General features: G+C 44.3%; 1 protein-coding gene across 1 annotated transcript in view; it reads right to left on the reverse strand.

Annotated features, from left to right (window-relative positions):
• Positions 1-562: 562 nt before the first annotated feature.
• LOC308147234 (rap1 GTPase-GDP dissociation stimulator 1-like) overlaps positions 563-25298 on the reverse strand; it is a gene marked incomplete at its 3' end in the record, with an annotated part of 28895 nt that continues 4159 nt past the window's right edge. Inside the window, exons 2-8 of the mRNA XM_080519341.1 lie at positions 21011-21124; positions 16389-16511; positions 15425-15550; positions 11996-12142; positions 10725-10853; positions 8702-8827; positions 563-762 (exon numbers count right to left, since the gene is read on the reverse strand). Coding sequence (XP_080375467.1) covers positions 563-762; positions 8702-8827; positions 10725-10853; positions 11996-12142; positions 15425-15550; positions 16389-16511; positions 21011-21124 — 965 coding nt within the window. The remainder of the gene's footprint in view (positions 763-8701; positions 8828-10724; positions 10854-11995; positions 12143-15424; positions 15551-16388; positions 16512-21010; positions 21125-25298) is intronic.

Genomic DNA, 25298 nt, shown 5'->3' on the forward strand with positions numbered 1-25298 from the left:
TGAGGCGGTCTGGACGCAGATGTTTCCTGCACTGACGCCGTGTGGATGGGAAAGGTTTGAAGAAGGACTGGGTGAGAGGAGAAGGTCTTGGCGCGAGTGGCTCTGCTCAAAAGGGAGTTTCCTCCCTCGCGGCGCCGGGGTTCGCCCGTGTGGAATTGGTTTTTGTGTCATCAGTTGGCGAGTTGTGAATGAAAGTGAAGTGAATGACAGTTTTCTGAGTCACTGTGATCTGATGGTAGATCACAAGTAAAGGAGGACATTTAGAACAATTCAGCGACTTTCATATTCTAGGGAACTAAAGAGTTTCAGGGAGAACAGTGGACATGAGACAAAGACCTGACATCAGAATTGTGGCATCAGGGAATAAGCTTTAAAAACAAGGGCGAGAAAAGTAGAGGAAATCATGCTGGAAGCTGCAAGAAGAGAAAACTTGAAAAGGCTCAGACACTCCAGAACACTGAGATTTAACCCCAAAGACATCACACTCCAGTGAAATCCATTCACATATGGATCCATCATCTCAAGTGTGGAGGATGCGATTGCTTGTATCTGCACATGTTGGTCAGACCTTGATGTCACCAGAAGCCGTCAGTGTGGACTGAAGCCAGCCCTCTTTACCTCCCAGCAGCAGCAGGACCATCACATCGGACGCCATCTTCAGCTGGCAGACGTCCTCCTGCCGCTCGCCGTCCACCGTCTGAGCCACCACCTCCAGCAAACACTCCACCAGACCCGCTTCCACCAGCTGGAGTTTGATCAGGTCTGAGGAGGAGAAGCAGCACGTCAGGAGGATTGTTTGATTTATTCTTTCATTCAGTGTCACGAGTTGGAGCCGTCGTAACGAGCCTTACGTTAACTAATGGGAAACACCATCCAGGTTTTTTCACTTCCGATCCCATACCTGAATTTGAATATTAGCTACCAATATTATTCCAATACCAGAGCTGTGTTTGCTTTATTGTTATTATTATTCTCACTATTGTTGATTTTATACGAGGCAGTAATAAACTCCTCTCCACAGGAAAGTATGAAATGTAGGAATGTTTACATTTTCTCTCTAAAGAAGACTTGAGGTCAGTAGAAGGTGAGAAAAGGAAGCAGGACAAAGTCTTTTAGTTCATGTGGACAATGTGGGTCTCTAATAAACTAGTTCTATCTTTAAACCATGTGGACAATGTGGGTCTCTAATAAACTAGTTCTATCTTTAAACCATGTGGACAATGTGGGTCTCTAATAAACTAGTTCTATCTTTAAACCATGTGGACAATGTGGGTCTCTAATAAACTAGTTCTATCTTTAAACCATGTGGACAATGTGGGTCTCTAATAAACTAGTTCTATCTTTAAACCATGTGGACAATGTGGGTCTCTAATAAACTAGTTCTATCTTTAAACCATGTGGACAATGTGGGTCTCTAATAAACTAGTTCTATCTTTAAACCATGTGGACAATGTGGGTCTCTAATAAACTAGTTCTATCTTTAAACCATGTGGACAATGTGGGTCTCTAATAAACTACTTCTATCTTTAAACCATGTGGACAATGTGGGTCTCTAATAAACTACTTCTATCTTTAAACCATGTGGACAATGTGGGTCTCTAATAAACTACTTCTATCTTTAAACCATGTGGACAATGTGGGTCTCTAATAAACTAGTTCTATCTTTAAACCATGTGGACAATGTGGGTCTCTAATAAACTAGTTCTATCTTTAAACCATGTGGACAATGTGGGTCTCTAATAAACTAGTTCTATCTTTAAACCATGTGGACAATGAGGGTCTCTAATAAACTAGTTCTATCTTTAAACCATGTGGACAATGAGGGTCTCTAATAAACTAGTTCTATCTTTAAACCATGTGGACAATGAGGGTCTCTAATAAACTAGTTCTATCGTTAAACCATGTGGACAATGTGGGTCTCTAATAAACTAGTTCTATCGTTAAACCATGTGGACAATGTGGGTCTCTAATAAACTAGTTCTATCTTTAAACCATGTGGACAATGTGGGTCTCTAATAAACTAGTTCTATCTTTAAACCATGTGGACAATGTGGGTCTCTAATAAACTAGTTCTATCTTTAAACCATGTGGACAATGAGGGTCTCTAATAAACTAGTTCTATCTTTAAACCATGTGGACAATGTGGGTCTCTAATAAACTAGTTCTATCTTTAAACCATGTGGACAATGTGGGTCTCTAATAAACTAGTTCTATCTTTAAACCATGTGGACAATGTGGGTCTCTAATAAACTAGTTATATCTTTAAACCATGTGGACAATGAGGGTCTCTAATAAACTAGTTCTATCTTTAAACCATGTGGACAATGAGGGTCTCTAATAAACTAGTTCTATCTTTAAACCATGTGGACAATGTGGGTCTCTAATAAACTAGTTCTATCTTTAAACCATGTGGACAATGAGGGTCTCTAATAAACTAGTTCTATCTTTAAACCATGTGGACAATGAGGGTCTCTAATAAACTAGTTCTATCTTTAAACCATGTGGACAATGAGGGTCTCTAATAAACTAGTTCTATCTTTAAACCATGTGGACAATGAGGGTCTCTAATAAACTAGTTCTATCTTTAAACCATGTGGACAATGTGGGTCTCTAATAAACTAGTTCTATCTTTAAACCATGTGGACAATGAGGGTCTCTAATAAACTAGTTCTATCTTTAAACCATGTGGACAATGAGGGTCTCTAATAAACTAGTTCTATCTTTAAACCATGTGGACAATGAGGGTCTCTAATAAACTAGTTCTATCTTTAAACCATGTGGACAATGTGGGTCTCTAATAAACTAGTTCTATCTTTAAACCATGTGGACAATGTGGGTCTCTAATAAACTAGTTCTATCTTTAAACCATGTGGACAATGAGGGTCTCTAATAAACTAGTTCTATCTTTAAACCATGTGGACAATGTGGGTCTCTAATAAACTAGTTCTATCTTTAAACCATGTGGACAATGTGGGTCTCTAATAAACTAGTTCTATCTTTAAACCATGTGGACAATGAGGGTCTCTAATAAACTAGTTCTATCTTTAAACCATGTGGACAATGTGGGTCTCTAATAAACTAGTTCTATCTTTAAACCATGTGGACAATGTGGGTCTCTAATAAACTAGTTCTATCTTTAAACCATGTGGACAATGAGGGTCTCTAATAAACTAGTTCTATCTTTAAACCATGTGGACAATGTGGGTCTCTAATAAACTAGCTCTATAAACCATGTGGACAATGTGGGTCTCTAATAAACTAGCTCTATAAACCATGTGGACAATGTGGGTCTCTAATAAACTAGCTCTATAAACCATGTGGACAATGTGGGTCTCTAATAAACTAGTTCTATAAACCATGTGGACAATGTGAGGGCCTGAGTGACGTCATGGTCTCTAATAAACTAGCTCTATAAACCATGTGGACAATGTGAGGGTCTGAGTGACGTCATGGTCTCTAATAAACTAGCTCTATAAACCATGTGGACAATGTGAGGGCCTGAGTGACGTCATGGTCTCTAATAAACTAGCTCTATAAACCATGTGGACAATGTGGGGGTCTGAGTGACGTCATGGTCTCTAATAAACTAGCTCTATAAACCATGTGGACAATGTGAGGGCCTGAGTGACGTCATGGTCTCTAATAAACTAGCTCTATAAACCATGTGGACAATGTGGGGGTCTGAGTGACGTCATGGTCTCTAATAAACTAGCTCTATAAACCATGTGGACAATGTGGGTCTCTAATAAACTAGTTCTATAAACCATGTGGACAATGTGAGGGTCTGAGTGACGTCATGGTCTCTAATAAACTAGTTCTATAAACCATGTGGACAATGTGAGGGCCTGAGTGACGTCATGGTCTCTAATAAACTAGCTCTATAAACCATGTGGACAATGTGAGGGTCTGAGTGACGTCATGGTCTAATAAACTAGCTCTATAAACCATGTGGACAATGTGAGGGCCTGAGTGACGTCATGGTCTCTAATAAACTAGCTCTATAAACCATGTGGACAATGTGAGGGCCTGAGTGACGTCATGGTCTCTAATAAACTAGCTCTATAAACCATGTGGACAATGTGGGGGTCTGAGTGACGTCATGGTCTCTAATAAACTAGTTCTATAAACCATGTGGACAATGTGAGGGTCTGAGTGACGTCATGGTCTCTAATAAACTAGTTCTATCTTTAAAGGACCCATATTCTACTAAATGGACTTTTCTGGTCTTTAAACACCATAAAAGTTCTATTTGGGGTTCATATAATCCCCAAAGTGTTTTTTCATTGATTCCCTCCAGATTGAGTTCACAGTGATCTTTCTCTGTTCTACCTGGTGGGGGAGCTCAACACCTTGATTCTATTTGATGACGTCACAGAGCTGGAGAAGCCCCGCCTCCAGGAAGATTGACATGAGGAGAAACCAAAACAAGACACGCCCACCAATGTGCCAAGGAGCCTCTTCTCTGCTCTCTCTGTCTCTTAAACTGTCAGTACATTACTACAACTACCAGCTGAGCTGCTGCTACGTCACCCAGGGGGTGGAGGAGGCGGCTGTGGGCTGGGCTGCAGTCTCCGTGAGGGTGGAGGAGGTGGAGGAGCTGAGAACCACCATCATGAGAGGTGACGTCAGCTCAGTCCAAGAAATACTAGAATTTCACTAGTTGTGAGTGTTTCTACTGGATCACCCACATTATTATGTTTCTACTGGATCACCTACATTATTATGTTTCTACTGGATCACCTACATTATTATGTTTCTACTGGATCACCCACATTATTATGTTTCTACTGGATCACCTACATTATTATGTTTCTACTGGATCACCTACATTATTATGTTTCTACTGGATCACCCACATTATTATGTTTCTACTGGATCACCTACATTATTATGTTTCTACTGGATCACCTACATTATTATGTTTCTACTGGATCACCCACATTATTATGTTTCTACTGGATCACCTACATTATTATGTTTCTACTGGATCACCTACATTATTATGTTTCTACTGGATCACCTACATTATTATGTTTCTACTGGATCACCTACATTATTATGTTTCTACTGGATCACCTACATTATTATGTTTCTACTGGATCACCTACATTATTATGTTTCTACTGGATCACCCACATTATTATGTTTCTACTGGATCAGCCACATTATTATGTTTCTACTGGATCAGCCACATGATTATGTTTCCACTGGATCACCCACATGATTATGTTTCTACTGGATCACCTACATTACTATGTTTCTACTGGATCACCTACATTATTATGTTTCTACTGGATCACCTACATTATTATGTTTCTACTGGATCAGCCACATTATTATGTTTCTACTGGATCAGCCACATTATTATGTTTCTACTGGATCACCTACATTATTATGTTTCTACTGGATCAGCCACATTATTATGTTTCTACTGGATCACCCACATTATTATGTTTCTACTGGATCAGCCACATTATTATGTTTCTACTGGATCAGCCACATTATTATGTTTCTACTGGATCACCTACATTATTATGTTTCTACTGGATCACCCACATTATTATGTTTCTACTGGATCAGCCACATTATTATGTTTCTACTGGATCAGCCACATTATTATGTTTCTACTGGATCAGCCACATTATTAGGTTTCTACTGGATCAGCCACATTATTAGGTTTCTACTGGATCACCTACATTATTAGGTTTCTACTGGATCACCTACATTATTATGTTTCTACTGGATCAGCCACATTATTATGTTTCTACTGGATCAGCCACATTATTATGTTTCTACTGGATCAGCCACATTATTATGTTTCTACTGGATCAGCCACATTATTATGTTTCTACTGGATCACCTACATTATTATGTTTCTACTGGATCACCTACATTATTATGTTTCTACTGGATCACCCACATTATTATGTTTCTACTGGATCACCCACATTATTATGTTTCTACTGGATCACCCACATTATTATGTTTCTACTGGATCACCTACATTATTATGTTTCTACTGGATCACCTACATTATTATGTTTCTACTGGATCACCCACATTATTATGTTTCTACTGGATCACCTACATTATTATGTTTCTACTGGATCACCTACATTATTATGTTTCTACTGGATCACCTACATTATGTTTCTACTGGATCACCTACATTATTATGTTTCTACTGGATCACCTACATTATTATGTTTCTACTGGATCACCTACATTATTATGTTTCTACTGGATCACCTACATTATTATGTTTCTACTGGATCACCCACATTATTATGTTTCTACTGGATCACCTACATTATTATGTTTCTACTGGATCACCTACATTATTATGTTTCTACTGGATCACCCACATTATTATGTTTCTACTGGATCACCTACATTATTATGTTTCTACTGGATCACCTACATTATTATGTTTCTACTGGATCACCTACATTATTATGTTTCTACTGGATCACCTACATTATTATGTTTCTACTGGATCACCCACATTATTATGTTTCTACTGGATCAGCCACATTATTATGTTTCTACTGGATCACCCACATGATTATGTTTCCACTGGATCACCCACATGATTATGTTTCTACTGGATCACCTACATTACTATGTTTCTACTGGATCACCTACATTATTATGTTTCTACTGGATCACCTACATTATTATGTTTCTACTGGATCAGCCACATTATTATGTTTCTACTGGATCAGCCACATTATTATGTTTCTACTGGATCACCTACATTATTATGTTTCTACTGGATCAGCCACATTATTATGTTTCTACTGGATCACCTACATTATTATGTTTCTACTGGATCACCCACATTATTATGTTTCTACTGGATCAGCCACATTATTATGTTTCTACTGGATCAGCCACATTATTATGTTTCTACTGGATCACCTACATTATTATGTTTCTACTGGATCACCCACATTATTATGTTTCTACTGGATCACCTACATTATTATGTTTCTACTGGATCAGCCACATTATTATGTTTCTACTGGATCACCTACATTATTATGTTTCTACTGGATCACCTACATTATTATGTTTCTACTGGATCAGCCACATTATTATGTTTCTACTGGATCAGCCACATTATTATGTTTCTACTGGATCACCTACATTATTATGTTTCTACTGGATCACCTACATTATTATGTTTCTACTGGATCACCTACATTATTATGTTTCTACTGGATCACCTACATTATTATGTTTCTACTGGATCACCCACATTATTATGTTTCTACTGGATCAGCCACATTATTATGTTTCTACTGGATCACCTACATTATTATGTTTCTACTGGATCACCTACATTATTATGTTTCTACTGGATCAGCCACATTATTATGTTTCTACTGGATCACCTACATTATTATGTTTCTACTGGATCAGCCACATTATTATGTTTCTACTGGATCAGCCACATTATTATGTTTCTACTGGATCACCTACATTATTATGTTTCTACTGGATCAGCCACATTATTATGTTTCTACTGGATCACCTACATCATTATGTTTCTACTGGATCAGCCACATTATTATGTTTCTACTGGATCACCTACATTATTATGTTTCTACTGGATCACCTACATTATTATGTTTCTACTGGATCAGCCACATTATTATGTTTCTACTGGATCAGCCACATTATTATGTTTCTACTGGATCACCTACATTATTATGTTTCTACTGGATCACCTACATTATTATGTTTCTACTGGATCACCTACATTATTATGTTTCTACTGGATCACCTACATTATTATGTTTCTACTGGATCAGCCACATTATTATGTTTCTACTGGATCACCTACATTATTATGTTTCTACTGGATCAGCCACATTATTATGTTTCTACTGGATCAGCCACATTATTATGTTTCTACTGGATCACCTACATTATTATGTTTCTACTGGATCAGCCACATTATTATGTTTCTACTGGATCACCTACAGTATTATTTGATAACGTCCACGTTGCTGCGTTGAGTGTAAAATATGTCCAAACAGCAACATGTTGTCATGAAAAGTATGATAGCTGTAGTGCTACTTCCCTAGCCTGCTTGCTGTTGCAAACTGTGGAATGGATTTCCTGACTCATGACTCCACGTCTCATTGAGACCTGTGTCCCTTCAAGAAATCCAGTCCACAGTTTGCAGCCAGCCGAGCCGAGCCATGGCAGGATAATACATGTGGACTCATTTCAGCAGGAGCTCAGATGAAGCTTCATGGATCAGAAACCTCCGCAGGTTGGATCGGAATTTTCCGATCCGTGAATTATGTTCATATCGGAACCCGAAACCGATACTGGATTGGATCCACCCCGAGAACTAATAGTTGAGTATTTCTGTGCAGATCAATGAGGGACCAGATGTTGAAATGAGATGAATCAGTCGTGATAAATCAGACACAGTAAACAGTTAAATAGGAGCGGAAGAAACACTTGAGAATGACAAACTGCCAGCATGACTGATTTTGAGGACGGTGTCACTTTGTGTACATGTTGAAGGGTTAATGAGGTTAATGAGGTTCTGAACATCACTGGACATTTTCCCTGAAGCTTCAACACTTCAACACTGCTGGAAACGTCCACAGGTCTTACAATTAATTACCCTCTCATGCATAGAAGACGAGCTTTCAGTGTGAAAAACAAACCATTTGATTACCGTTTTCTGCAAGAGGAGCGAGAACCTCAAAGATCATCTCTTTCTTCTCGAACTCCGTCTGCTTCTGGAACAGGTGCACCAGCTCCTCGGCGATGTTGGTGGAGGCAAACTGCTCCTTACCGGATTCTGGAAGGACAAGACGGAATCACAGACACGAGAAGTGTTGCATCCAGTGCTGCACAACAATTCTCTGAGTTTTGACTTTAACCTCTGAACTACTGAAGCGTCTGACGATTCACTGGTGCAAAGTACAACAAACGTCAGTCCACCTGTCTTCCTATGTATATTTGTAGCATCAGTGTGATTAACATGCGCTCTGGAGAGTGAGGCGCTCAAAACCACCGCTGGACAATTAACATCATTACTGGGTTACAAAATAATCCCAATCAATGGCCTCCTTCCTGTTCAGACGTGTGTCGTGCTCTCAGGATGAAAGAGGACCAGGGATTACTAGTGCTGAAGCAGCGTCTCAGTGGTGGAGAGTAGAGGAGGAGCTAGCTGGACACTCACATTACTTCACACATAACTCATCATCTCTGAGCTTCTGAGGCTGGAACTGAGCCAACAGGCCGCTTGGATGTGAACATGACAGCAGTTGATCAGGACTAACCAGACCAACCCGTCACACACCCTCCTACTCTAACCTAGTAACTAGTTCACTCACATACATGCTCTCAGCCCAACTAGCAAACCTCACTTCTGAACCACGACTCATCTCTGGTCTAAACACGAAGAAACGTCCAGTGTATGAATGACAGCTTCATTACACTGAGACTGTCGCTTTGAAGTTTGAATAAAGCTGGACGTCCAGCTGGACGTGAAGCTGGACATGAAGCTGGACGTGAAGCTGGACGTGAAGCTGGACATGAAGCTGGACGTGAAGCTGGACGTGAAGCTGGACATGAAGCTGGACGTGAAGCTGGACGTGACGCTGGACATGAAGCTGGACGTGAAGCTGGACGTGAAGCTGGACGTCCAGCTGGTCGTGAAGCTGGACGTCCAGCTGGACATGAAGCTGGACGTCCAGCTGGACGTGAAGCTGGACGTCAAGCTAGACATGAAGCTGGACATGAAGCTGGACATGAAGCTGGACATGAAGCTGGACGTCCAGCTGGACGTGAAGCTGGACGTCAAGCTAGACATGAAGCTGGACATGAAGCTGGACATGAAGCTGGACATGAAGCTGGACATGAGAACTGAAGCTGGACGTGAGAAGGGAAGGTGGACATGAGAAGTGGAGGTGGACATGAGAAGGGAAGGTGGACATGAGAAGGGAAGGTGGACGTGAGAAGGGAAGGTGGACATGAGAAGGGAAGGTGGACATGAGAAGGGAAGGTGGACGTGAGAAGGGAAGGTGGACATGAGAAGTGGAGGTGGACCTGAGAAGGGAAGGTGGACGTGAGAAGTGGAGGTGGACCTGAGAAGGGAAGGTGGACGTGAGAAGTGGAGGTGGACATGAGAAGTGGAGCTGACATGAGAAGTGGACATGAGAAGTGAAGCAGGACATGAGAAGTGAAGTAGGACATGAGAAGGTGTGCTGACATGAGAAGTGAACATGAGAAGTGAAGCAGGACATGAGAAGTGAAGCAGGACATGAGAAGTGGACATGAGAAGTGAAGCAGGACATGAGAAGTGAAGCAGGACATGAGAAGTGAAGCAGGACATGAGAAGGTGCCATGAGAAGGTGCCATGAGAAGGTAGCATGAGAAGGTAGCATGAGAAGGTAGCATGAGAAGGTGCCATGAGAAGGTGCCATGAGAAGGTGCCATGAGAAGGTGCCATGAGAAGGTGCCATGAGAAGGTGCCATGAGAAGGTAACATGAGAAGGTGCCATGAGAAGGTGCCATGAGAAGGTGACATGAGAAGGTGACATGAGAAGGTGACATGAGAAGGTGACATGAGAAGGTGACATGAGAAGGTGCCATGAGAAGGTGCCATGAGAAGGTGACATGAGAAGGTGCCATGAGAAGGTGCCATGAGAAGGTGACATGAGAAGGTGCCATGAGAAGTGGCTGCCACTCACCCAGCTCGGCCAGGTTGCCGAAGGCGACCAGACACATCTCGGTCAGGGCCGTGTTGTGGGAGTGGATGGCCAGCAGCTTGACCAGAGTGGGAATCACCCCCATGCTGATGAGCTGGGCCTGCAGGGAATCTGCAACAGAAGCAGAGGACAGGCTGGAGACATGGACTCTGGACGGGACGGACACATGGCTCACTTCTTCACTGCATCAGAGCTGATGTCCTCTAGTCACACCACTTGTCAACTTCACTCCTCTCTCCTCAAATTCAGCTGCATGCACACAAACACAACCTGCTTCAATTGTCCAATAGTGGATGTTTATTTGAAAACCGGTGTCCCTGACTGAGCAGGACAGACAGCAGAGGAGGACAGGATGAAGAGAGAAATGGCGCTGCAGCAGAAACCCCTGAAATCACTTAACTTCAGAACGTGTCTGATTGCAAACCAGGGCCGTGGAGACAACCGTCCTCAAGCCTCCACTAAGACACTGCAACACGTCAAGGTTGACCAGCTGCAGTCGTCTTGTGGACGGGAGACGGAGACGCCTCTCAGGTCTCATTATGACAGCATCAGGAGCACAGCAGCAATATTTAAAAAGCACAAATGGAGCTTCACAGATGTGCATCATTCATGACTGACGTCGTCACACATTTCAATGGTTTCCTGAGGAAACAATGATCCGGGCTGAAAATCTAGAAAAAAAAAACATAGATCGTCACTAGATTTGTGGAACAAAGCTATTTTTTGAACTCCAACATTACATCACTGTGGAGGCTGTCGACATGTGAACCACAGGCAAAAACTTTACTTTTCAATCAAAACGACTTGGTTTGTGATTTCTCTCCACTGTTTTTCGAGGACGTGACTCGATCACACAACCTCGCTGTTCACCAAGTACCTGGAGGCTGAGAACCAGGGCTTTCAGCATTACACTGTATGTTGTACCACTGAGCACCATTTAAAGGAGTTTCATGATGAAAATGCACTGATTTTGCTTTGAAATCTTTACGTATCAAACATCTATCCTGAATACCAACTGGACCAGACGGTTCAGAGGCTCCAGTAAAATCCTTGAAAGAGGAACCTTAACGCCACATTCAGCCAGATGAACACATTTAATGCTAGAAAAACAAAAAGCTCTGAGCAACGAGGCAGATCAGCTGGAAGAAGCAGTGAGAAACAGAAGAGAGGAAAGAGGTATAAAACAGTCAAAGCCAGAGAAGCACCAGGGTCTGAGGTTCTGAGAGGAAACAGGGACTGACACCAGTCATTACCATTGTAAAAGCTACAGTTCGTCAGCGTGCCACATAAAACCGTCAACAGCTTCTGATTTTCCGGCTCGGTATTTTGGTAGAGGGATTTAATGTGTTCAGCTACTATCTGAGCCGCTCCTGCCAGGACAACTTCGCTGCTGCCCTCATCTGCAAAACAAAGAGGCCAATACACAAATCAACCACAAGGCAAAGCACAGTCACCTCAACCTCAAAACACACAATTCTACATTCTGTTAGCATTCAATTAGCAGTGCAACATATAAAGTTCAAAGCAATCTATCTTTGAACCTAACACCTTGTGCTGAAAAACCAACAGTCGATAATTAAGTTACAGCAGTGTCATACAACTGGCTTCTCAGGTTTGTGTTGAGAAAACAGAAACTATACGAATTAAATCCTCCAATCTGAAGAGCGAGAGCAGGGGGAAACTGGACGTGGGTCGATTGGGGTGTTTTTTCCCAGTGTGAACGCTGCCGTGGTGCTAGTCTGTGGGTAGAAGAGCTGTGGAGGGGAGGGAGGATCACATGACCAGAGACCCTCTGCACTGTGGCAGCAGGAAGCTCAGCTCGGGTAGGTTGCACGCTCTGGGTACCAGGAACTTCCCACAGCGTGAGAACCACTGTGTCAAACACCCAGAGAGAGCAGATCCGTCTGCAGAGGCTCCAACTACGTCTATTTATTGTTCAGGTTTATGAGAATGAGATTTAACAAAACGCTGCAGCACGGATACGCATGCAGGAAATGCAAGCGTCTGTCGGACACATCAAAGCCCAGACAGCCGCCGAGCCCTTTGAAGAAAACTCAAGCGTCACTGCGAGTCGTCGCGGCGGCACTGGAGGTGAAGTGGTGAGGTGGAGGGGCTCCGGCCGAGGAACTGAGCAGGTTTGAGGCAGACTGGACATGCACTGTGAGGCTCCAGTCCTCTTTGACGGGGATTTTCACAACTCATGAGGCTGAGGAACATTTTCATGACTTACAGTCACCGAGCCCTGTTGGAAGGTTGAGGAGAGCAATGAACCCATAGAGCTTTGGAGCTTCTGTCCCTGTTCAGACTCAGAAAGCCTTTTTCCCCCCAAGCGTCTCTTTAGACGATCATAAAGCCGATGTCGTGTGAAAAAACACCCCAAACGTGATGACCATAGAATTAAGGAGCAAACACTGCATCCCACCTGCTTCATGAAGAGTCAGGAGAGAAACTAATCCCACAATGAGACATTTTCCTTTCTGCTCTGCGAGATACAACTCATCCTCCCAACTAGATGTAGTCCTCTTATCCCGGGAACATTTCTTAGTGCTATAGGGCCCAGTCTTAGATCCATCTCCAATTCATTCTCCTCTTACAGACACACCAGAATAAATGTTGGCGATGAAACTGGTCACAGACTGTGAAGACTGTAATAACATAGGACAAAGGCTCCAGCAGCACAGTGCAGCTCCCCTGGAACCCAGCAGTAGTGTGGGCTGCAGCACAAGCTGCAATTAGGGGCGAGCTCATCTCTTACATCTGCAAAGAAAAAGTGCTTCATCAGAACGACTCAAAATAGAAATCGTCAATTTAGATCAATCTCATAAACTATCACCTACAGAGGGAAAGTTAAAGGATAGAAACTGGATCTCATTGAACCCGAACATCAAATGGAGGTTTTTCACCAGGTTTCTAGCTCATCTGGAATTATTTTGTGTGGATCATACAGTATTGACATCATTTTAATCACCTTTATAAACAGATTTATGCTTCAGAAAACCCGTCTAAAACTGATAAAATTCGTGAAAACAGTGTTTCTGTCTTCCACCTCAGGAGACAAAAAGAAACGAGTGAATGCTGCACTGACTCCAGCAAATGAATTGATGCAATCTGGAAAATCTCCAGGCTCAGACGGCCGAAAAGACATTTTGACCCCAAATTCAATCCCTTTTTATGCTCAAGCTCACAGATTTCCACGAAAATTTAATTCCTCGATTCTATGAAAACATTAAAGAACTTAATGCCTCAGACCACCAATGTCCTACTAATGAATTCACTGGTTTCACTGCCTCGCCTTCACCTGGGCTACAAACATTCAAATACTTGGGGGTGAATGTTTCTTCAACACTTAAACATCTACATGATGTAATTGACACGGGAACGAGAGTGACAGAGAAAAGTAACTGCTGGAGGAAGTAACTTCTCACTGATCCCACAACTTTGGCCAAATTCTAGTCGTGCTTACGATGTCAGAAAGAGAGCAGACGCCACCATGTATGTTGATTCAGAGTGACGCTGAAAAACGAAGCCATCATTCGTTACCTCCAGAGGCGACTATTGTAACTCCCCATTATCAAGGTGTCAGAATAACTGCTGAACACGTCTTCGATTGATCCACAATGCTGCAGCCAGAGTCCTGACAGGAACCAGCAGGAGGGATCACATCACTTCAACATGACCTTCTACAATACAATTTAAAATCCTCCCATCAACCTGCACAGCTCTTAACAACCAAACTCCATCCAAGTTTTAAAGAGCCGTTAGTCCCATACCGGCCCAGAAGAACACTTGGTTCTCCCAGTGCTGCTCACTGGAGGTTCTCGTTTCCACTGCACAGGACAGGACAGTATAGTAAGGTATGGTACGGTACAGCACGGTACAGTACATTTGTTGTGTGGTTCCAGCCAATTAGCTATTTTAAATATTGTGGTTGGTAGAGAGGGGTGATCTTCACCGACCGATCAGCAGACGGCTGCGTTGGAGCTCGTACCGAGGTGCTGGGTGCCTCAACGAAGGGGTACGGAAAACGGTAACGGCTGTGTACGGTGGATTGCCATCAGCACGTACTGCACAGTGGAAAGCGGGCCGACACAGCCTCGACTCTAAAGGTTAGGCCAAAGACTTTTCTATTGAATAAAGGTGACAGTGAGCTGCTGGAGGAGCTTCCTCCCTCGCCACGAGTCACCGGAGTCGGTAGTCTGACGCTGCCTGCTCTGATCCGTCTGCAGCAAGCGCTTCTCTGTTTGCTGAATTAAATGGAGACTCCAAACCAGGGTGTGAACCCCCCCCCCCCCACAACCCATCTGCCCTGTCTTTGTGGTCCTTCTCACCCCAACCAGAACAGCAGGAAGTCTCCACGTCTGAGCCCGGTGCTGCAGGTCTCTTCCTGCTCTTCCTTTCCACCGTCTCCTCGACTAGCATGTGAGGAATTGTTGGGTCTTTCTCAGTAAAAGTGCCTTGAAATGACTGAACTGAACTAAACTGAGCTGCTCCTGACGATGAATGTGAAACAGAGAGCTGCTCGATATCTACACAGACTTCATAGAACGAATATGGTGAAGACAAACCAAAGCATTTGAGATGATCATCAGAACAAGTTGATTTTTTATGACTACGTCTGTTAGGACTGTAAGAGCGATGACAAAGCTCAAAAGGCACTGAATGCAAAGCAAATTCCTACTTACGGCTGTCGTAACAGATGTTTCCAAGAGCTCTGCCAGTCTGCAGTACAACCTCCTGGTCAGGGGAGTTCAACAGCTGGATTAAAGGAGGGAGGAGGCCAGCTTCCACACAAAGACTCCGCATGAACTCTAGGGGGGGGGGGGGGGGGGGAGAGCGAGCGAGCGAGCGAGAGCGAGAGAGAGAGAGAGAGAGAGAGAGATCAGATCACCAACAACAACCTGCACGAAGCAAAACAAGGAGAAGAAACACACAGGAAAACTAGCCTGGTGACCTTTAAATAGTCACAATTCCAAATGTTTCTCTGAGGCCCCGTTTACACGTCAACGAAAACGAGTGTATTTGCACAAATTCTTCACTTTGAGGGAGTCTGCTGTGTACCCGGAATGTTTTCATCCCGGCTTCCAAGGCAGAACTTTTCTTTCCCTCCTTCAGAGACTGGTGGAGGCTATGGAGTGCTGTTACTGCACATCTCCCCTCCCTCCCCCTTCCTTCCCTTGTAATCCAACATGGCCGACCTGCAGCGGCACTGTTCACGATCAGTGTTCTAGTTTGACCCTCCAGATCAGTAGTTTATAGTGGAGACTCTCCCTGATAGCATCCCATGTGTCATCAGTCCACTAGGATGTCAGGTTCTCTACATTGTCTTCATGTTTATAGCCTTTTCTTCTCTGCACACGTCTGTGTGCTTCCATTACAAAATCAAGCAACAGCGCCCTCCTGTGGCCCGGCATGCTAACTACATTGTTGTTCCTGTGTCTGCTGCTGCAGTGGAAACTCTCCTTTTGTTACCGGATTAGGTGTTGTCAGGTGAAACGTTGTGTAAACAGGGCCTCAGTAGACGTAGAAAATAATCAACTATAAAAATCCACCCATCTGTAGTTGAGAAAAAACATAGAAGTAAAAGGTTAAACACGTATTCCAGTTCGTACATGGTTGTAATTAGGATGGGCCTGGAAAACAAACTACCATTTTTGGCCACTTCAGCGATGATGTTGACTACTTTGTGGGTGCAGGAAGACTGGGGGCTCAGCAGGGACAGGAACACTGGAAGAATGTCCATCTCCTGGATCTTCATGCTGGCCTCGGTGTCTGAAGGACAAACACAATGAGGATCAGGCATCACTTCTCCCGGTACAATGAACCTTTTGCCACATGGGAAACAACAGTCGGCGTCACTCTAAATGTGTCATGTTGACATTCATTTCTCTCAATGTTCAATCTGTGAAACTGTGGACTTCAGCTTTGATTCTTTAAAAACATGAAGAGTTGGAGCAAAGTTGATCTGACCTTTAATCACACTGTCCAATCAGCAGGACTGGAGGTTACAGGTGTGTGTGTGTGTGTGTGTGTGTGTGTGTGTGTGTGTGTGTGTGTGTGTGTGTGTGTGTGTGTGTGTGTGTGTGTGTGTGTGTGTGTGTGTGTGTGTGTGTGTCAGATGACAGGCCACTCTTTAAAGGGGTCATATTTTGCAAAATTCACTTTCTACAGTTTTTTTAAAAGTGTCTGCTTCAAAGAATAAACCACAAATCAAACCCTATATAGTGTCATCGGGGTTTAGCCAATCAAGCCAGGCCCTCTGTTTGACCCTCCCACATCCACACGAGCCAAAACTACCCTTCTTCTCCCCGAGGTTCTCAAAAAAACCTCCGTCCACACGTCACTACGAACTCGGCTCAACAGGCTTCAGGGCTGCAGTACACATGCCAGGCCTTTAGGGGCGCTGTGACTCACCAATCACAGAAGAAGACAGAGCAATAGAAGTTTAGAATTTGACTCCTGCTCATAAACCTGTATATAACTCTAGTTCTATAGGTCTATGCTCCCGCTTCTCCTGCTGCTGCTCCTCCGTGCATGTGAGACACCGGCACACATGGTGTTGACCCTTTTATATGGTTTATTGGAGGTTCTGTTCTCTTGTTTTTTTGTTTTGTTGTTGTGTTTTTTTTACACGTTCGAAATACACTTCAAATCAAAACCTCACAATCACTTTATTAATCCCTGGAGAAACTATTTATCAACGCAGCAGCAACAGAATGTTCCAGCTCTAATGGAGCTCCAACCATTGGGACTATTTTCAAGGACTTCAGCTTCACGGAGGTGTGAATCTCCTGCCGACAGGCTGGAGGAGCTGCTGCTCATTGTTGTGATGTCAGAGCTTCTCCTGGAGAGCTGCAGGTTTAAAACGCTGACGTCTGGTGGTAGAGCGGCGCCTGCTGGACAAGGCTTTGACAACGTCCACGTTGCTTTGACAACGTCCACGTTGCTTTGATAACATCCATGTTGCTGCGTTGCTTTGACAACGTCCACGTTGCTTTGACAACGTCCACGTTGCTGCGTTGCTTTGACAACGTCCACGTTGCTTTGACAACATCCATGTTGCTGCGTTGCTTTGACAACGTCCATGTTGCTTTGACAACGTCCATGTTGCTGTGTTGCTTTGACAACGTCCACGTTGCTGCGTTGCTTTGACAATGTCCATGTTGCTTTGACAACGTCCACGTTGCTGCGTTGCTTTGATAACGTCCACGTTGCTGCGTTGCTTTGATAACGTTCATGTTGCTGCGTTGCTTTGATAACGTTCATGTTGCTGCGTTGCTTTGATAATGTTCATGTTGCTGCGTTGCTTTGACAATGTCCATGTTGCTTTGACAACGTTCATGTTGCTGCGTTGCTTTGATAACGTCCATGTTGCTGCGTTGCTTTGACAATGTCCATGTTGCTTTGACAACGTCCATGTTGCTGTGTTGCTTTGATAACGTCCACGTTGCTGCGTTGCTTTGATAACGTTCATGTTGCTGCGTTGCTTTGAAAACGTCCACGTTGCTGCGTTGCTTTGATAACGTTCATGTTGCTGCGTTGCTTTGATAACGTCCACGTTGCTGCGTTGCTTTGATAATGTTCATGTTGCTGCGTTGCTTTGACAACGTCCACGTTGCTGCGTTGCTTTGACAACGTCCATGTTGCTTTGATAACGTTCATGTTGCTGCGTTGCTTTGATAACGTTCATGTTGCTGCGTTGCTTTGATAACGTCCACGTTGCTGCATTGCTTTGATAACGTCCACGTTGCTGCATTGCTTTGATAACGTCCACGTTGCTGCGTTGCTTTGATAACGTCCACGTTGCTGCGTTGCTTTGATAACGTCCACGTTGCTGCGTTGCTTTGATAATGTTCATGTTGCTGTGTTGCTTTGACAACGTCCACGTTGCTGCGTTGCTTTGACAACGTCCATGTTGCTTTGATAACGTTCATGTTGCTGCGTTGCTTTGATAACATCCATGTTGCTGCGTTGCTTTGATAACGTCCACGTTGCTGCATTGCTTTGATAACGTCCACGTTGCTGCGTTGCTTTGATAACATCCATGTTGCTGCGTTGCTTTGATAACGTCCACGTTGCTGCATTGCTTTGATAACGTCCACGTTGCTGCGTTGCTTTGATAACGTCCACGTTGCTGCGTTGCTTTGATAACATCCATGTTGCTGCGTTGCTTTGATAACGTTCATGTTGCTGCGTTGCTTTGATAACATCCACATCGATGCTTTGAGGTGTTTTAAGCATAAAATATGTGGACATGTGATGAAAAGTCAAGTAGCACAGTGCTACTTCCCTAGCCTTCTCGCTGGCTGCAAAAACAAACAACAAAAAGAGCAGCAGCAGGGAAACACTGGAGTCGTTTCAGCAACAGTAAAGCAGACGAGGCTTCATGGATCAGAAATCTCAGCAGGTTGGATCAGAGAAAACGTCAAAATATTGCAAAACACCACAAGGTGTGTAGAGGATTCAGTTGCCCGAGCAAAGCTTTTACTAGCCCCGGACGTTCAGACCAGCCTTCATGTCCCTGAGAGTGATAATGAGACATTCCGACACGACACCAGTTTTAAGAGGATTAGGGTACCAAGGGTATTTTTATCGCTAATGACCGACATATTTCGCGATCACTGTAGTGATTGTTGCCCTGATGCCTGGGCCACCCTGGACTGGTCTCACCCTGCCGGGCCACCTCGCAAAGATTAGAGTGGAGAAAAATTAATCCTGTGTGTTCCTGGTATTCCTAAGCATCACAAGAAAAAGACTATCCTCATGAAGTGGAAATCCAAAGGTCATCTAAATATAAACCTCGAAGAAAACTTGTCAAACACATCACATTGGACACACACACACACACACACACACACACACACACACACACACACACACACACACACACACACACACACACACACACACACACACACACACACACACACACACACACACACACACACACACACACACACACACACACACACACACACACACACACACACACACACACACACACACACACACGATATGATAGTGATATGAAAGTCTTCACACTCAGATCATATTTGTTGCCTGAACTTGAGTTTTCACCACGAGGAGAAATGGATTTTTATCAAGTGACTTATAATTCATTCTCGCCATCACACCTGCCAGTGTCAGAACCGTTGCTCACGTCAGAACCAGAAGCGTTGCTCATCGCGTCAGGACCGTTGCTCATCGCGTCAGGACCGTTGCTCATCGCGTCAGGACCGTTGCTCATCGCGTCAGAAGCGTTGCTCATCGCGTCAGGACCGTTGCTCATCGCGTCAGGACCGTTGCTCATCGCGTCAGAAGCGTTGCTCATCGCGTCAGAAGCGTTGCTCATCGCGTCAGGACCGTTGCTCATCGCGTCAGAAGCGTTGCTCATCGCGTCAGGAGCGTTGCTCATCGCGTCAGGAGCGTTGCTCATCGCGTCAGAAGCGTTGCTCATCGCGTCAGAAGCGTTGCTCATCGCGTCAGGACCGTTGCTCATCGCGTCAGAAGCGTTGCTCATCGCGTCAGGAGCGTTGCTCATCGCGTCAGGAGCGTTGCTCATCGCGTCAGGACCGTTGCTCATCGCGTCACAAGCGTTGCTCGCGTCACAAGCGTTGCTCGTATCAGAACCCTTTGCCGCGTCACAAGCGTTGCTCGCGTCAGGACCGTTGCTCGCGTCAGGACCGTTGCTCGCGTCAGGACCGTTGCTCGCGTCAGGACCGTTGCTCGCGTCAGAACCGTTGCTCGAGTCAGAAGCGTTGCTCATGTGTACTCTCGGTGCCTGAGAAGTTCTGAGAAGCAGAGGAGGAGCGAAGAAGGCCAGAACTGCATTAGCATCATGTGCATACGCTGCAGTTAGCTCCTCCCCTCCCAAAGACGAGCCATGATGTGGCCTCTTCATCTGACCACTGCTCCTGTCGGATCGCCTTCATGCGGCTTGTTTCTCCACCGCCTGTTCTCTGTGCAGCAATTTACACGAGATGGTCGCAGGTTTACGGACGTTAGAGATGCAAGGGAAAGACAATTCGATCAGCTGTTCACACAGTGGTCAAACTGGTATATATTTGATGAATATGTACATGTGAATGAGGCCTCTATCTGATCTGAAACGATTGTAATGCATGTGTGTTCTTTCCCTGTTCACACCATACAAAGGCATATCGGATCTGCGCCACGCAAAAGCTAAGATATCTGAATATCAGAACCGGGTGACAGAACACAGAGTGTAAATGCAGGAGATGTGGTTCAGGACAACGGGCCAGTTTACTCACTGCTGTTGCCGAGTGCTTTGAGCAGACAGTCCAGGCTGCTCTCCACACTGCTGCTCTCAGTAGCTTTGTCTGTCGACGACAACTTGAGCTTCTCCAGGGCGTCACTGAGGTTTTCTGCAAGAAACAAACGAGCATGAGTCACTGAAATCCCCCCCCCTTATTTTGAAAATCACCAAATTCAGGATCCCTGTGGTGGACAAGAAGTAGAAGAAGACATAACTTTTCTTTTCTTGTCTATTTAAAGCAAAGAATAATTCATTCATTCATCCATCCTGCTATGGCTGAATAAAGTCCCGGTTCCACCACACAAACAGTGCAGGAATAGACCAGGACGGTCCTTTATGGTTCAGGTTTCCACCGCAGGAATGCGGAAACAACCTCTCCAAAGGCGGTTCCCCCCCCCCCATCAGGGTACCAGGACCATGGAGCAGGTCTGAGTTTGAGGAGCCGTCTGCTGATTGGTCAGTTTACTACACCCTCAATATTTTAATGTGTCTGCTGGATGAATCCTGTCAGTGCTCAGCTTTGCTCTGGTTGTTTCTTTTCCTTTTCTTTTCTTTGCTGCTCAACTTTCATGTTGGTCATGAAAGAGCGGACGTGAGGCAGTGGAGACCGGGGCTCGGGGCTTTGCCTCGTGTCTGAGCTTTCTGTTTGCAGCATGGCGTCGTGCGCCCCGTACCGGGTCTGTCTCTGCATCGCGTCTGTGCTTTCTGTTCAACCGCGGTGCAGTGGCGGTCAGCGTTCTGTTCAACCACGGTGCAGTGGCGGTCAGCGTTCTGTTCAACCACGGTGCAGTGGCGGTCAGCGTTCTGTTCAACCGCGGTCAGCGCCGCTGCATCGCGGGGACGGACCCCGGACACGATGCAACGAGACGCTCGGAGCCTCCGTGTACAGGAGCGCGATCAGCGCCGGAGTGCAGCGGCTGCTCCGGCGTTTGAGCAGAAAGCTAAAGGCGCCGTGTCCCGGAGCAGAGCAGCAGTGCAGCTCTGTGCTGCAGCCAGCCGGGGCGCTCGGGGGCGGGGCAAGGCACCGGAGCGTTGGCTCTCTCAGGACAAACACAGAAGTTTCTGCTGCTGCAAAAAATAACAGTTAACTAAACAACTAGTGCAAAGTGGAGGATGTAAACAACAACAGAGGATTCATAAGGTCCATATCTGCCGCCAGGCTGAGACGACTGTTGTAACGTCACATATCTGCGGAGCTCTTAAGCCCCGCCTACTTTTCAACCTACTTTCTGCAGTGGAAACGGGTACCGGGTTTGGCTCCGGTTACGCTTTTCTGTACCGCTCTGTACCTCTCTGTTCCGTCCCCGCACAAAACTTCTGGAACTTTTGGGATCATCTTTTGTCTTTCAAAGTCTTTTAAAGCTGAAAATAAAGTTGGATTGAACGGTCAAGTTGTAATGCGACACCCACGTCTCTGACGTGAGCCAGAGATTGAAGAGTGGCGAGGAGAGAAGCTGACAGACGTATTCAATCGTCTTCCTCAAATTGTGGTTTAAAGAACTGTGACTCTCCTGCATCGTCTTGTTGTGATGAACAAACAAAAGCAACATGTCAAACATCTGTGCTTCAGTTCCAGGTGTGCCATATACATGACCTCATATCAATGTAAATATTTGAATGATATGTAATGTTACACTACAGAGTATTTACACTATCTCGTAAATCAAAACAAAGGCACATAGACAGTAAAGCAGAGGTGCATCAGAAGCCATCCAGCAGGCAGGATTGAGTCACAGGGCGAGGATGTGTTCTCCCACAAGAGGCGTCGGCAGCAACGAAACGCAGAGACGAGTCTTGCGTGGAGGAAATGTGCAGGAATCTGCAGTGTCAGCAACAAGTTGAGCAGATGATTTGGTGGCGACATGCGGGTCGACCTCACGGGCCTGGAAATGATTCAGGGGTGAACTCACTGATCGCTCACAATAAGGTTACCGTATTTTCCGCACTATAAGGCACCGGATTATAAAGCGCACCTACATTGATTGACATAATTTACAACTTTGTTCATATATAAGGCGCACCACATTATAAGGCGCATGGAATAGACCAGTGGTCACAACCTTTATAGCTCAAAGCCATTAGGTTACATTTTCCACTGATTCTAACACCCAGTGAGGTGCACACACTTTATTTTGATAGTCCTACCTGCAGCCTATGCCAGGAGGACACTACACACAAAACCTTCTTCACTGCTGGTTGACAACTTACAACTACCAGTAATAAACTAAACTACATGAACTAAGCAACAAAAACACAACACAACACAATTATTACCGACACCACAAACCAAATAGAACCCCCAATAATTGCATTTAAAACACCACAAACAGAAACTCCCATAATGCATTGCAGCTATCGGCTGCACTGAGGAGCTCAGGACGCAAGGCATGATGGGAATTCATGTTTTGTGTTGTTGGAGGTTATTGTGGGTTGTTGTTGGGCTTGGTGTTGTGTTGATTGTGTTTATGTGTTTTTGTTCCCCAGTTTAGGGAGTCATTATTTCATCTAGTTTATTTTGGTTTGTTAGAATGTTGGTGTGCAACCATGAGTGATGAAGGTGTTGTGTGGAGTGTCGTCTGCTCTGAAGATCCGGTTGAGAAGTTAGAGTTGTCAAAATAAAAGCTTCTGGTTGTTCAGCTGGCAAGTAGCAGACTGGAGTAGAGCAATTCTTCCACGGTGCTCGCCACAATATATAGGGCGCACCGGGTTATAAGGCGCACTGCTTTTGAAAAAATGTGAGGTGTTTAGGTGCCTTATAGTGCGGAAAATACGGTATTTGAAAAAGATGCCAGAAAACTGTTGACGTGAAGAGCAGCTCAGCGACTCGTTAGTTAATCTGTTCATAGCTGGCTGACGTTCATTCTGCAGATTTCAAGATAAACAATACCCGACATCGTCCATTTGATTCACAGAAGTGAATCTGGTTCACATTTTAATTTAATATTTGTCAACAGTTTTTATCTATTTTTGATCCTATGGTGCAAACCTGCGATGGCATGTTCTGCTGGGATTTATGTACACAACTTTAGTGCTGCAACTAACAATTATTTTAATAAGCGATTAATCGGTCCATTATTTTTTTGATTCATTGATGAATCGGTTAAAAAAAAAAAATTGTCGGACCAGTTGATATTGAACAAACCAAACATCAAATATATGATTATTTTAAAAATTAAGATAAGATAACTGAACAAATACAAAGATGTATACAATATAAATACATATATACACACAAGATGTATAAAATATAAATACATATATACACATGTGTATAAGATGTATACAAGATCATTATTAAATAAGATTTAATGTACTTCAGGGACCACATACAGTCCAGTTTCATCCAGACTGGTAAAATATTGCTATAATAACTTTTAAATTTACACTTCAAAGTTTTTCTTTGTTGTCGTCAGTATGTGGAATGAAATGTTCTAATAATTTTACAAGATCAAACAGTTAGTACTGAAAATTATTTCAATCTCATTTCATTCTGGTGCAAAATACAATGAAATGTCAAAATAAAACTAGTATAAATCCTGGAGAGGCTCCGGTGGTGGAACCAGACCGGAGCCTCTTGGTGGGTTTTGGGTTTTGGCCCACAGGCCTGATGTTCTCAGCTGGAAAGGGAAAGTGAAACTAAGGGAGAGCACAGCACGGGCGTTTTAACTTCAACTGCAGTTTCTGTCTCTCCTCCAGAACTGACAGAAACATTCCTCTGAACTGTTTCAGTAATAAAAGAGTTTGTGTCCGAGCCGCCATGTTGGTCTGGTTTGAACTGCAGGAGCTGACGGCTTTGAGTGATGCGTTCAGGTGCATCAGGACATTTTAACGAGCCGAGAGGCTCAGACAGTAGCGATGCTACAAGCTAAATGTGACTGATAGTGATTAGAGAGCTGGAACTCCATGAGCAGAAGTTTCAGCAGAGCAGCTCCGACACAGTTCCACCAGGACAGTTGGAACAGTCCAGACTAATTGGTTTGGCCAGAAGGAGCTGGACGAAGGAAATGAAGATGTTGTGGCAGGACAAAGGACACACTGGAACTGCAGGTAAAACTTGTCTGTATTTCGCCACCGCCAAAACAGAACTTCGAACAGCACGTAACACCCAAAAAAAGCGGGAGAGCTAAACCACACCCCCTTCCCACAGTCCTGCTGGGTGAGAGGCCTGGGTCCTAGTGGCCCCCACACAATTCACGGTCAAGAACGCTATACTTGCGTTCGCTATCTCGTAACTTGCGGCTGAAAAATGCAAGAGGCTGCCAAACTCCATCACCTGCTGTTCC

The sequence above is a fragment of the Blennius ocellaris genome (assembly GCF_963422515.1).
Source record: "Blennius ocellaris genome assembly, chromosome: 23".
Classification (NCBI taxonomy): Eukaryota; Metazoa; Chordata; class Actinopteri; order Blenniiformes; family Blenniidae; genus Blennius; species Blennius ocellaris.